Source organism: Rana temporaria, chromosome 4 (genome assembly GCF_905171775.1).
Source record: "Rana temporaria chromosome 4, aRanTem1.1, whole genome shotgun sequence".
In the NCBI taxonomy this organism is placed as follows: domain Eukaryota; kingdom Metazoa; phylum Chordata; class Amphibia; order Anura; family Ranidae; genus Rana; species Rana temporaria.
In genome coordinates this window covers 35,726,073-35,741,452 of record NC_053492.1, presented here as the reverse complement: position 1 = coordinate 35,741,452, position 15,380 = coordinate 35,726,073, and the positions used below count along the sequence as shown (strand labels likewise).

The following is a 15,380-nucleotide window of genomic DNA, read 5'->3' as shown; positions in this document are numbered from 1 at the left end:
CCTATCCCTCCAGCATCAGTGAGGAAAAAATGTTTGGATGACGATGTACCATGCTGTAGAACCCATATGGCACCTAGTCCGGCCTTTACTACCTCCAGCCTTATTTCTGGTGGATGGCAAGCAGTTAATATAAAGATATCGATTTGTATTAATGTTATTTACCCACTTAAGGACCGCCGCACGACGATATACGTCGGCAGAATGGCACGGCTGGGCACAGGAACGTATATATACGTCCCCTTTAAGAGCCCAGCCGTGGGTCGCGAGCGCGCCGCGCCCGAGGGACCCGCGGACCCAATCGCTGCGGGTGTCTCGCGATCGGGTCACAGGAGCTAAAGAACAGGGAGAGGTGAGTGTAAAGAAACCTTCCCCGTTCTTCTCTGTGGCAATGTCAGTGATCGTCTGTTCCCTGATATAGGGAACGACGATCACTGACGTCACACGTCCAGCCCCGCCCTCCTACAGTTAGAAACAAACATGAGGTCACACTTAACCCCTACAGCGCCCCCTAGTGGTTAACCCCTTCACTACCATTGTCATTTCCACAGTAATCAGTGCATTTTTATAGCACGTTTCACTGTGAAAATGACAATGGTCCCAAAAATGTGTCAAAAGTGTCCTATGTGTCCGCCATAATGTCGCAGTCACGAAAAAAAAATCGCTGATCGCCGCCATTAGTAGTAAAAAAAAAAATATTACTAAAAATGCCATAAAACTATCCCCTATTTTGTAAATGCTATAAATTTTGCGCAAACCAATCGATAAACGCTTATTGCAATTTTTTTACCAAAGATAGGTAGAAGAATACGTATCGGCCTAAACTGAGGAAAAAATATGTTTTTTTTATATCTTTTTTGGGGATATTTATTATAGCAAAAAGTAAAAAATATTGCATTTTTTCAAAATTGTCGCTCTATTTTTAGTGCAAAAAATAAAAACCGCAGAGGTGATCAAATACCACCAAAAGAAAGCTCTATTTGTGGGAAAAAAAGGACGCCAGTTTTGTTTGGGAGCCACGTCGCACGACTGCGAAATTGTCAGTTAAAGTGACGCAGTGCCGAATCGCAAAAAGGGGCAAGGACCTTAACCTGCATAATGATCCGGGTCTTAATCGGTTAACAAACAAGTTAAGGCGTACCTTTAACCATTTCATTCTTAGTTTAGGACAGAGTGGAGAGAGATAGAAACCAATCTTTAGTATAATTTAGGCCTTGTACACACGACCGAGTTTCTTGGCAAAAACCAGCAAGAAACTTGCTGGGAGATATTTTTTTGCCGAGGAAACCGGTCGTGTGTACATTTTCATCGAGGAAACTGTCGAGAAACTCGACGAGCCAAAAAGAAAGCATGTTCTCTATTTCCTTGACGGGAATGGAGAAAATTGGCTTGTCGAGTTTCTCGACGGCTTCACAAGGAACTTGACGAGGAAAACTATGTCTTTCACCCGTCGAGTTTCTCGGTCATGTGTACGAGGCCTTAGAAAAACAGGAGAAGGCTACAGCCCCTGTCAGGTTCTTATTTCTGTGTTGCAGATTTTCTCACTTCCCGTCTTGTGCAACCGGCATCAGCAGAACAGGATGTGAGGATAAATCTCTGTAATGGAGCCCCAGATAGCAGTAAAGACACAACAGGAGTTCTCATCTTTCCCCACTCTAGCGTAAAACGATAAAAAGGATCTTTGGCTTGACATACACTTTAATGAATTTTAGTCAATATTACAGGTCAAAGGGGGTGTTTCAGCTTTTTTCTTTAGGTTTGTCTGGAGTTCCACTTTATAACAGTCTGTAAGACAAGGGTGAGGGACACTTTTCCATTAGTTAGTATTGGCTGGGATTGGCATGCAGGGATAGCAAATAGAGATGACACATGATAAACTTTATCTTCTAGCACATGGGACTTCATGCACCAACTTACTGCCTGTTTCTGCTCCTCCTCCTGACGTCACAAGTGGGAAACAAAGAAGAAAAGAAGCGTCAGAGACTGAACATGATCTACTAGGTGTAGATGGATTAAAGAGGTAGTTCCACCCGAAACATAGGTCAGCTTTGTGCAAATGCTGGGGGAATCATCTCAGGTCTCCTACTGGCTAGATACATCTGGAGTTCTCAACTTCACCCACATGCCACCCATGACAAAGGAGAATTACTATTCCCTTCAGCATTTCCATGGCGGGGAGGAATGTAGAGCCTGGAATACTGACAGAATATCAGTTTTGGGTGGACTGACCCATAAAAATAAAAAAAAGATGATTACCGATGTTAAAGTACAATAGTCATGAAATGGGGGGAGATTCCAAAGACAGGAACTCAGAGAACCAATTAGTAAACATTAATGACCTGCCTGTACAGTATCATATCTTTGACAGCGTAATCCTTCTAAGGCCTCTTTCACACGGAGCGGACCATTTTTGTGTCCGCTCCGTGTGTGTCCGTCGGCTCAGAGGGGATCATCCGTAATCCCCACTGAGCTGTCGGCGGACAGGGCGGTCCCCGCACACTGTGCAGAGACCGCCCTGTCTTTCCTCCGCTCTCCCCTATGGGGAATCGGATGAAGACGGACCCTCTGTCCGTCTTCATCCGATCCGTTCCGCCGGACGGAAGAAAAATAGGGTTTTCTTCAGTCCGCAAAAGCGGATCTTTGCGGACGCGGATGGTTGCGGATGTTAGCGGATGCTCCATCCGCTAACGGACGCGGTCCCATAGGGATGCATTACAAGTCCGTAAACGGACTTGTAATAAATGGACGAACGGTCCGCTAATGTGAAAGGGGCCTAAAAGACACAGAAGTTGATTGACTAATGTGCAAAGTGTGGTGCAGCTCTGCATGGTGGCCAATCCGCTTATAACTTTAGCTTGTTCAATTAAGCTTTGACAAAAACAAAAACCTGAATGCCGACTCTCCACTCTTAAGGCCCATACATACACGATCGGATATTCCGACAACAATTGTATGATGGAAGGGTTTTGTCGGATAATCCGACCGTCTGTATGCTCCATCGGACAATTGTTGTCGGAATTTCTCACAACAAATGTTGGATGGACATGCTCGCAAATTGTCCGACAACAAATGTGTTCCTTCGGATTATCCGATCGTGTGTGCACAACTAAAATCCAAAGTACAAACACGCATGCTCCGAAGCAATGCTAATCATCAGACAACATTAGCAGAAGTTGCCCAAAGGGTGGCGCTATAGAGCTGAAAAAACACGTAGTTCCGCGTATGTTGGCTGAAAAAGTTCTGGCGTCTGTATGCAGAACAAGTGTACGGCCAACGCCCTTCGGACAAAAATCCACGCATTTGTCCGATGGAAATCCGATCCTGTGTACGAGGCTTTAGTGAATAAACCCCTAATGCCCCGTACACACGATCAGAATTTCCGATGGAAAAAGTCAGATGGACTTTTTCCATCGGAAATTCCGACCGTGTGTATGCCCCATCGGAAATTTCGATGAATTCCATTGGAGTTTACATGTTCTCTTTTCCTCCAATGGAATTCCGATGTGAATTTGGTCAGACAAAGGTCCGATCATGTGAACGGGGCATCAGTGTCATCAGTGTCCACAATACAGGAAGTCTGCTGTGTGTACCATTTCCTGCCCCCCTCCCCCCAAAAGCATTCTATTGACTCCTTTGATGCCTTAAAATATGAATTGATTTTTATCATTGTTGCTTATATTTCTAATCTGCCTATAAACATTAGACGGTGTTCTCCTCATTGGGTGGGTTGTTCATATATTTAAAGATCCCTTGATGAACCTGGGCAAGCTTGCTCCATGAAAATATGATCGGTCGATTTTCACTTGTTTTACCCCCACATCAAACTGCAGCCCCCACTCTTCCATAGTCTCTGATGGGCAAATCTGCCCTTGTTTGTAAAAAGATGCTTCATTAACCACTGTCTGTATGCGTTTTTTTTCCCAATATCACTGCATCCCGGGGGGAGAGTGTAATAATAGTAATGGGGGCGTTTTCTTCTCTGTAGCTAGGGATTTATGCACAGGGGATTTGAGAAGAGAATTCCATCTACTGCAAGCAGAAATATACAGGAACGCTTGTCTGACATACTGGGAGTTATTGGTGTCTTTATCCTTCCATCTGCGCACTCGGCTAGGCTCGGCCACACTTGGCTCCGCCCGCAGCCACGCGAGAGGAGCTGAGAGAAGTCGAGAGGAGCCGAACACACCGGAAATCCGGCTCTGCACAGCTCGACCGAGCCGCCAAATTCAATGTTGCAACCCCCGGCAGAAAGACGCGACGGACACCGACAAGGCTGGACGGACCAGCAGACGGACGAGACGGACACCGACAAGGCTGGACAGACCCTGCGCAAGGCCGCAGACGGACGCCGGACAAGGACGCCGGGCAAGACAGCAGACGGACACCGACAAGGCTGGACGGACCCCGTGCAAGGCCGCAGACAGACGCCGGACAGGGCCGCCGATGGACGCCGACAGCAGACGGACACCGACGAGGCTGAGCATCCAAAAAGTAATTTTTTTTTAAAACTTCCCTTCTCAGCTTGGGGTGCGCGTTATACGCCGTCGCGCGGTCTACCCCGATAAATACGGTATATATAGTGAATCACAGCCAGGTTTTCTTATAATGGTCACCCTTTACATAGGTGTGTGCCCAAAGTGTGCCAAGAAAATATCCCCCACACCATTACACCCCCAGCCTGAACCATTGATACAAGGCAGGATGGATCCATGCTTTCATGTTGTTTACAGCAAATTCTGACCGACCATCTGAATGTTGCAGCTGAAATTGAGACTTATCAGACCAGGCAACTTTTTTCCCAATCTTCTATTGTCCAATTTTGGGTAACCTGTGCGAAAAAGTAGCCTTAGTTTCCTGTTCTTGGCCAACAGGAGTGGCACCCGGTGTGGTCTTCTGCTTCAAGGTTCATTGTGTTGTGCGTTCAGAGATGGTATTCTGCATACCATGGGTGTAACGAGTGGTTATTTGAGTTACTGTTGTCTATCATCTGGAACCAGTCTGCTCATTCTCCTCGGACCTCAACAAGGCATTTTCGTCCACAAAACTGCTGCTCACTGGACATTTTCTGTAATTCCGAGAGATGGTTGTGTGTGAAAATCCCAGTAGATCAGCAGTTTTTAAAATACTCAGACCAGCCTGTCTGGCACCAACCATGCCATGTTCAAAGTCACCTGAATCCCCTTTCTACCCCATTCTGATGCTCGGTTTAAACTTCAGCAAGTCATCTTCACAATGTCTAGATGCCTAAATGCACTGAGTTGCTGCCATGTGATTGGCTAAATGGCAATTTGTGTTGCCAGGCAATTGAACAAGTGTACCTAATCAAGTGATTGGTGAGTGTATATTAGGGGTGCGCATCTTCACTGGCCTCACGATTCCATTCCGCGATGCATCACGATTACAGCGCAAGTGCGCATGGCTTTCATCAAAATTTTTTTAAAGTACTCCATTTTTTTTATTCTATCTGTTCTTAACCAGTTCCCGACCTCCTCATGTACATTTACGTCGGCAGAATGGCACGGACAGGCACATCAACGTACCTGTACGTCCTCTGCTAGACGTGGGTGGGGGGTCCGATCGGGACCCCCCCCCCGGTACATGCGGAGGTCGGGTCCGCTCGGGGAGCGATCCGGGACGACGGCGCGGCTATTTGTTTTTAGCTGCTCCGTCGCGATCGCTCCCCGGAGCTGAAGAACGGGGAGAGCCGTGTGTAAACACGGCTTCCCCGTGCTTCACTGTGGCGGCGCATCGATCGAGTGATCCCCTTTATAGGGAAGACTCGATCGATGGTGTCAGTCCTACAGCCACACCCCCTATACTAGTAAACACACACTAGGTGATCCCTAAATGTTACAGCGCCCCCTGTGTTTAACTCCCAAACTGCAACTGTCATTTTCACAATAAAGAATGCAATTTAAATGCATTTTTTGCTGTGAAAATGACAATGGTCCCAAAAATGTGTCAAAATTGTCCGAAGTGTCCGCCATAATGTCGCAGTCATGAAAAAAATCGCTGATCGCCGCCATTACTAGTAAAAAAAATAAAAAAAATAAAAATGCAAAAAAACTATCCCCTATTTTGTAAACGCTATAAATTTTGCGCAAACCAACCGATAAACGATTATTGCGATTTTTTTTACCAAAAATAGGTAGAAGAATATGAATCGGCCTAAACTGAGGGGAAAAACATTTTTTATATATGTTTTTGGGGGATATTTATTATAGCAAAAAGTAAAAAATATTGAATTTTTTTTAAAATTGTCACTCTATTTTTGTTTATAGCGCAAAAAATAAAAACCGCAGAGGTGATCAAATACCACCAAAAGAAAGCTCTATTTGTGGGGAAAAAAGGACGCCAATTTTGTTTGGGAGCCACGTCGCACGACCGCGCAATTGTCTGTTAAAGCGACGCAGTCCCGAACTGTAAAAACCCCTTGGGTCTTTAGCCAGCATATTGGTCCGGGGCTTAAGTGGTTAAAAAAAACAAAAACACTTCCTGCATGTAGCAAAGGCTAAACACAGCAGACAACTTAACCACTTAAGACCCGGACCTTTATGCAGGTAAAGGACCTGGCCAGTTTTTGCGATTCGGCACTGCGTCGCTTTAACTGACAATTGCGCGGTCGTGCGATGTGGCTCCCAAACATAATTGGCGTCCTTTTTTTCCCACAAATAGAGCTTTCTTTTGGTGGTATTTGATCACCTCTGCGGTTTATATTTTTTGCGCTATAAACAAAAATAGAGCGACAATTTTGAAAAAAATGCTATATTTTTAACTTTTTGCTATAATAAATATCCCCCAAAAAGATATAAAAAAAACGTTTTTTTCCTCAGTTTAGGCCGATACGTATTCTTCTACCTATTTTTGGTAAAGAAAATCGCAATAAGCGTTTATCGATTGGTTTGCGCAAAATTTATAGCGTTTACAAAATAGGAGATACTTTTATTGTATTTTTATAATTTTTTTACTATTAATGGCGGCGGTCAGCGTTTTTTTTCGAAACTGCGACATTATGGCGGACACATCGGACAATTTTGACACATTTTTGGAACCATTGTCATTTTCACAGCAAAAAATGCTATAAAAATGCATTGTTTTCCTGTGAAAATGACAATTGCAGTTTGGGAGTTAACGACTAGGGGGCGCTGTAGGGGTTATGTGTGACCTCATATGTTTTTCTAACTGTAGGGGGGTGGGGCTGGACGTGTGACGTCATTGATCGTCTTTCCCTATATTAGGGAACACACGATCAATGAAGCTGCCACTGTGAAGAACGGGGAAGCTGTGTTTACACACAGCTCTCCCCGTTCTTCAGCTCCGGGGACCAATCGCGGGACTCCAGTGGCGATCGGGTCCCGCGGCCACAGAGCTTCGCACCGGGTTGCGGGCGCGTGCCCGTGACTGACGGCTGGGCACTTAAAGAGGACGTACAGGTACGTATATCTGCAGGAGGCGGTCCTTAAGTGGTTAAAGGAGCTCCAGGCTCTCCCCCCAAAATACTAAAGGAGATGATCAGAGACTGCAGACATGCTACAGGAGATGATTAGAGACTGTGGCCATGCTACAGGAAATGATCAGAGACTGCGGACATAGTACAGGAGATGATCAGAGACTGCAGACATGCTACAGGAGATGATCAGAGACTGCGACCATGCTACAGGAAATGATCAGAGACTGCGGACATAGTACAGGAGATGATCAGAGACTGCAGACATGCTACAGGAGATGATCAGAGACTGCGACCATGCTACAGGAAATGATCAGAGACTGCAGACATAGTACAGGAGATGATCAGAGACTGCAGATATGCTACAGGAGATGATCAGAGACTGCAGACATGCTACAGGAGATGATCAGAGACTGCGGCCATGCTACAGGAGATGATCAGAGACTGCGGACATAGTACAGGAGATGATCAGAGACTGCAGACATGCTACAGGAGATGATCAGAGACTGCGACCATGCTACAGGAAATGATCAGAGACTGCGGACATAGTACAGGAGATGATCAGAGACTGCAGATATGCTACAGGAGATGATCAGAGACTGCGGACATGCTACAGGAGATGATCAGAGACTGCGGACATAGTACAGGAGATGATCAGAGACTGCAGACATGCTACAGGAGATGATCAGAGACTGCGGACATGCTACAGGAGATGATCAGAGACTAGGGACATAGTACAGGAGATGATCAGAGACTGCGGACATGCTACAGGAGATGATCAGAGACTAGGGACATAGTACAGGAGATGATCAGAGACTGCACACATTCTACAGGAGATGGTCAGAGACTGCGGACACAGCATCATACTGGGAATAATAAGAGCAGACATTTGTGTTTTTATTTCCGACAATCTAATCTAGTGTCCTGTGTCCCCTCCCGAGCTGTTTTCACATTCAGGAAGATATCACACCATTCCTCCTGTCTATATTTCTCCTCCATACAGCCCAGTCCCTGCCTGCAGTGACAATGACTTATCACAGGTGACACATCAGATTCCACTACATGCCCTTACCCCCCCTGTGTCCCCGGATCACAGCACCCACCTCCTCCTCTGTTCTTACATGCTGCTCTGCGCACACTACTCGGGCGATAGAGGATGATTGGAGGGAACTTACTTACGCATGCATCGGTGCCGCATCGGGGACACCCGAATCGCGATGCACCGATTCAATTCGACACCCCTAGTGTATATATCACTATGCACCAGCAGTTCTGGATGCGAATTTGGCTGAAAGGGTGTAAAGAAATTATCTGCATGGCTCTGCCATCTCATTTCTCCGTCCTGACATGAGGAATATTTATTTTTGGGAGTATGTGATGGAAAGAGGCACGTTAACATCTTCTGTTTTAAAAAGCCTTAATGCACTAGTTTGGTTGGATGGCTTTTATATTCCTAAAAAATTATATTAAAAAGGTTCTTTTTGAAAAAAATAATAATAATAATAAACATGTTACCTACTCTGTGCAATGGTTTTGCACAGAGCAGCCCTGATCCTCTGTTTCTGGGTTCCCGCTGGACCCCTGAATGCATTAACCCTCCTGGCGGTATTCCCGAGCGTGACTCGGGGTAGGTTTTTTCTGCTATAATCGGTAACCCCGAGTCACGCTCGGGGTAGATATGAAGAGCCTGCAGCGTGCGCTGGCTTACCTTCTCCTGGATCCAGCGATGTCACCGCGCTGTGTGAGCGAGCGGGACCTCGCTCGATTCACACAGCGTCCTCCTGTGCCGCCGATCTCCGTTCCCTGCGATGTTACGACGCACGGGAGCGGAGATCGGCGCCAAATTCAAAAAAGTAAACAAACACTATACACACAGTATACTGTAATCTTATAGATTACAGTACTGTATGTAAAAAAAACACACCCCCCTTGTCCCTAGTGGTCTGCCCAGTGCCCTACATGTCATTTTATATAATAAAAACCTTTTTTTCTGCCTGCAAACTGTAGATTGTCCATAGCAACCAAAAGTGTCCCTTTATGTCAAAAATGGTTTTAGAGCAGCTAGAAAACAGCGATAATAAATTATAATCGCTTGCAGAACTGTGCGATAGCGATTTGTGGGGAAATTCGTCATAAAAAAAAAAAAATGATGACAGCGACAATTTTGCAACTGAGAAAATTTCAGTGATTTTGATTTGATTACATTATTGAATATTTTTTATTAGAATTATATTATTATTTGTTATAATTATTTATAATTATTTATTATATTATAATTTATAATTTTGTTTTTAAAAAAAATGTCATACCCGGGATGCCTACTAGACTCTTGTTTGGTCAGATTTAAGTGAGTTATTCCTAAGAATTACAGGCCTACAATATAAAACGCCAAATTTCCTTGCAAATAATTGTACCGCTTTTGGTACGTAATTCCAGACAGAATCATACCGCCAGGGAGGTTAAAGGAGAGGTCCGCCAAATTTTAATTTTTTTTTAATCAGCAGCTACAAATTCTAAAATAAAGACAATTACCTGTCCATGGCGCCCGCGATGTCGGCACCCAAAGCCAATCTATCGCTCAGCTCTCGGGTGCTGTCGCCGCCATTTTCAGTAAGGGAATCAGGAAGTGAAGCCTTGCGGCTTCACTTCCTGGTTCCCTACTGCACATGCGTGACTCACGCTGCGCTATCCCACTTGTCCAGGCTGTCTTCTGGGACCTGTGCGTCTCCCAGAAGACATTGGGGGCGGAGAAGGCGCCGGAAGTGGCATAGATACCTGTGGGTGGCTCGGGTATCTATGCCCGGAAGTGGGAGCAAAATACCTGTATTACACAGGTATCTGCTCCCCCTGAGAAGTGCCAAATGTGACACCGGAGTGGGGGAGGGTTCCGAAAAGCGGAAGTTTCATTTTTGGGTGGAACTCCGCTTTTAAAGTATAAAAACCTTTAGGCTTTAGAACCACGTTAACCTGTATGGTTACACCGTTTCATAAAAAAAAAAAAAAAACACTGCTCCAGCACCTCTTTCTGTGTTATATGGTATGTCCCGATCGGTGTCAATGTTACTTTTATGGGACAGCTTGGTCTTCATGTAAATGTGGAGAAACATACAAATAAAGCTGTACATACTTGGCCAATAAAGCCAATTCTGATCACATTGTAAGATTGCAGTTCACAGGAAGTTACAAAGACAAAAGATCTGACATTGTCTACAGGTATTTTTCAGATTTTTTTTTTTTATAAAAAAATCACTATCGCAGCCACCACATCTAAGGACTGGCAAGCTGGTGCAGTATATTACATTTTTGTTCTCTGATAGAGTGGTGCAGTTCCACTTCTCGCCACTGGAGGGAGCACAGAGAATGAGGCAGCTGGACAATGATACTAAATCTGTGTCCCCTGATCAGATGGAACCCTTGCTCTGTTCTGGACTTTGTACATTAGGATGCACACAGTGTAAATGAAGATGTCCGTGTTGGGATGTGTTGAAGGACGATGATGAAATAGGATGGACTCAGAATGGTATACTGAGGGCACAGAGACATAATGGTGTGATGATTGGCACTGTTGGCATGGACTATAGAATCCCTGGGGGGAGGGATATATGAACTGACTAAGGCACAATTCACAAAAATGTACAAAGGAACGTTGAATTTGTTTTACAGTTTTCAATATTTTTCCCCTTAAAATTGTTCCATTCTATTAAGATCATTTTTTGTTTGTGTGTGTTGATGTTGAATTTAGAAAATGAATAAAAACATATTGGAATGAATGAAGATAATTTACATTATGCCCCACCCTCTGCGGTGCCACCAACAATCCTCAGCCTCCAATCACCCCCTGCCACTAACACCCCCTGCCTCCAATCTCCCCCTGCCTCCATTGCCCCCTGCCTCCATCCCCCTCTGCGGTGCCACCGCAGCCACCATCACCCCCTGCCTCCAATCTCCATGCGCATTTCCAAGCCGAACCGATCTTGGCTATTTTTACTGGCACATTCCCGCAACCACGGACATTTACGAACGGGGGGGAAAACGATCCGTAAAAATACGGACGGTTGGCAACACTGGTGTCTCAGTCATTGGAGATTCTCCCTTCTGATTGGCTGAGACATTGGCTCCTGCTGCTTTTAGTCAGTTAGCCAATTAGGGGATAGAGGGGGCCAGGTTGGGGCTCCGTGTCTGAATGGACACAGGGAGCTGTGACTTGACTCGGGTGCCCCCATAGCATGCTGCTTGCTGGGGGGCATTGAACAGGAGGGAGGGGCCAAGAGCACCGAAGAGGGACCCAAGAAGAGGAGGATCTGGGCTGCTCTGTGCAAACTCATTGCAACAGAGCAGGTAAGTATAACATGTTTGTCTTTTTAGAGAGAAAAAAAAAAGACTTTGCAATCACTTTAATTAAAAAATCCGCTGGCAGGCTCTTTATAAACGGAAGAGACCCTAGAGGTCTTCTGTCATAAATGTCCCCTCTGCCAATCAGAGTAATGTGATCTGAGCTGCACATGTGCAACACATGTGCAGCTCAGACCACATTTACAGGCCGCTCCATGGCAATGGGATTCCAGTGCACATGCGTGGGAGTAACGTCACCATGGCTTGGCCAATCGAGCAGGGTGAAGATTGAAGCGTTGGGGAGCGGGGAGAGCCCTGACAGTGCATTGCTGGAGGCGCATTTTTTTTACTTTGCTCTCAGGGTTTTACCATTGCTTTAAATACGGGCCTAGGCAAGAATGACATGCGTGGAGACGCGGAGTGGGTTGATACAGCATGCGCAAAACTTCCTCCTGGGATGTGCGACATAGCCATCCCAGAAGCTGTACATGAGATGTTGCGCATTTGAACACCCTTCGTGGGGTCTCTGCCAGGTCCCATATTATGACTATCAGAAACTGTGGCCCAGATTCTCGTAGATCGGTGTTACGCCGCCGCAACTTACACGAGCAAGTGCTGTATTCTCAAAGCACTTGCTCCGTAAGTTGCGGCGGCGTATCGTAAATCACCCGGCGGAATTCAAATTCGGCGGGTAGGAGGCGTGTTTCATTTAAACGAATCGCGTCCCCGTGCCGAACGAACTGCGCATGCGCCGTCCCTAAAATTTCCCGGCGTGCATTGCTCTAAATGACGTCGCAAGGACGTCATTGGTTTTGATGTGGACGTAAATTACGTCCAGCACCATTCACGGACGACTTACGCAAACAACGTAATTTTATAAATTTTCAGAGCTGGAACGACGGCCATACTTAAAGCGGGGGTTCGCCCTGTAAAAAAAAAAAAAAAAGTTTTTTTTTATTAGACAATTAAATTCGGCATCGTAGCGCGAGCTACGGTATGCCGGTCTTACATTTTTTATGCCCGTACTCACTGCGGTATCGTTGATTGAAGAATCCGGGGAATGGGCGTTCCTCTGGTGAGAGAAGGTGATTGACGGCCGGCCCTGGCACGTCACGCTTCTCCGGAAATAGCCGAAATAGGCTTGGCTATTCACGGCGCCTGCGCATAGCCTGTGCGCAGGCGCTGTGAATAGCCGAGACCTACTCCGGCTGTCTTCGGGGAGCGTGACGTGCCAGAGCCGGCCGTCAATCATCCTCCCTCTCCATAGGCACGCCCATTCCCCGCGGGAGTCGGATTCTTCAATCAACAATAGCACAGTGAGTACGGGGTTTAAAAATTTAAGACCGGCATACCGTAGCTCGCGCTACGATGCCGAAAGTAATGGAATAATGGGGTGAAGGAGGGTGAACTACCGCTTTAACATTGGCTGCGCCTCATATAGCAGGGGCAACTTTACGCCGGGAAAAGCCTAACGTAAACGTCATAACTTTACTGCGTCGGCCGCGCGTACGTTCGGGAATTCGCGTATCTAGCTAATTTGCATACTCGACGCGGAAATCGAAGGAAGCGCCACCTAGCGGGGAAAAAAAAAATGCAGTTACGATCCGACGGTGTAAGAGACTTACGCCTGTTGGATCGAATGGATATCTATGCGTAACTGATTCTAAGAATCAGTCGCATAGATACTACGGCCCGGATTAGGACTTACGACGGCGTACACGGTGCTGCGCCGTCGTAAGTCCTTTGAGAATCTGGGCCTGTATGTCTGTACATGTGCTCAATCTCAATGAAAGATGGCGGTGCTGGAGAGGGGCAAAGGGAGAACTTTTGTTTCAAGCATGTACACTCCATGTACAGGCCTTCATCCTCAACGTGTACAGATTGAGGATTCTGGTAAGCAGAGGCTGTCTGGTTTCAGCTTCTCCCCTCTGCCCCCAGTGCATAGAAGTGCAATGAACAACATAAGAAGGCTAAAACAATCTTATCTAGCACATCATGAAAATGTGAGAAAAGGCCAGCAACATACCAGGAAGGGAGCTGTGTCCTCCAATGAAATAGAAAAACTAAATTTTCACGAGTACAAAAATGTACTAATTTCTTCCAACAATCATTGGAGGGCACGGGTCTCTATTTTTCAGTAATTTGGATGTCCAAAAGAAACCATAGATAAAAAAGTGATAGCAAGCACAAAATAAAAAGAAGGCAAAGATGCCACAGCAATCCTCAAAAATAGTGTGTCAGAATCACACAACCGTTCTTTTATCAACCAGCCACGTCCACCCTACAAAATGTAATGAAGGTGTGTACTGCATTCCAGGATTTAAGCCTGGCACTGGAAGGCCCAAATAGGGGCAAAAATACCATAGCAATCATCAAAAAGAAGGGAAAGGGAATTACCGCTCCGGGTGCATCAATGGAAATAAACCTCCCCTCATGCCTCGGACACATGATCGTTTTTCCCGATGAGAAAACTGCCATGTTTGCTTTTGGTCAGAAAAACCGGCCGTGTGTATGCTCCATAGCAGTTTTCCCGACAGGAAAACTGCGAGCAAAAAAATGAGAACTTGTTCTCTTTTTCCCGCCGCGATTCTCATCGTTTTTTTGCGCGCCAGTTTTCCTATGGGAAACACTGCAGTGGAGCATACACACGACCGGTTTTCCCAACCAAAGCTGTCATGGCAGTTTTCCTGTCAGGAAAACCGGCCACGTGTACACGGGAAAAGCAACCGAGCAGGTTCTTGGTTTTCCCGGCAGACTTTTGACCGCCGGGAAAACCGAACGTGTGTACGAGGCATCAGAGTTGAAGCAGCAGGTGCAGGCAATGCATATAGCAATTGGATGAGGGAAAATTCTGGACAGCCGCACTCCAAAAATTAGCCTTTTTTTGTAGAAAAATATATCAATAATACACGTCGCAGAAGAACACAGGAAGATCTACAACGTCTTGTCATCTTACTGCAATGTAAAGCGGGCACAGCCTATATGAGGGTAACAGTGCCGCTGTAGAGCAGCCTTTCCTGATCACCAAATGGGAGAGATCAAATCAGCCTTAGCTCTATGAAACCCCTACCCCAACCTCTGGAGAAACCCAGGCTGAGAATGGCTGCTGCAGAGGAACAGAGCCACCCCAAAAAAAAGGAACAAAGCCACCCTAAAAGAAGAACTAGGAAAGTGAGCTGTCAAAAAGCGGGGAATTAAAGCAACCTCAATTAAACATTGAACATTGTCTGCAGTACTGCATGAGTTTTCTTAACTTAGACTTTAAAGTGTTTGTTAACCCCCCAAAAAAAGGATCATGCTCTTTTAAAGCATTTTATTCAGAAAAGTGCTTGTGCTGTGTCATTTGGCCCCCTGTAACACCTAAAATACCTGGCTGATCCTGACCACAGTTTATCATGGCTGCTGAGCCTCAACACCATGGTCAGTTTGCGTGCCTCCATCATCCGCATCCCTGCTCCGTCTCCTCCCTCCCCGCCTTTCAGCTCTGTATGTGTGCAAGAGCCTCCCCTCCCCTCTCCTCCTGCTGCTATTAGTAGGCATTTAAACTTTAAAAAACGTACTGCCAGTCCCCCTCTTGTATCCGGGTATAACACCAGGTGTATGT

The 15,380-nt window shown here is 45.9% G+C and overlaps 1 protein-coding gene across 8 annotated transcripts in view; it reads right to left on the bottom strand.

Annotated features, from left to right (window-relative positions):
• Window positions 1-15,380, bottom strand: part of DTNB (dystrobrevin beta) — a 241,174-nt gene that overhangs the window by 35,341 nt on the left and 190,453 nt on the right. Inside the window, exon 16 of one of the 8 annotated variants that reach the window (XM_040348235.1) lies at window positions 1,685-1,935. The exons of the other annotated variants lie outside the window; for them this stretch is intronic. Within the exon in view, the coding sequence (XP_040204169.1) occupies window positions 1,750-1,935 (186 nt within the window). The 3' untranslated portion in view covers window positions 1,685-1,749. Of the gene's footprint in view, window positions 1-1,684; window positions 1,936-15,380 lie in introns of those variants that run through there. 8 annotated transcript variants of the gene reach the window in all.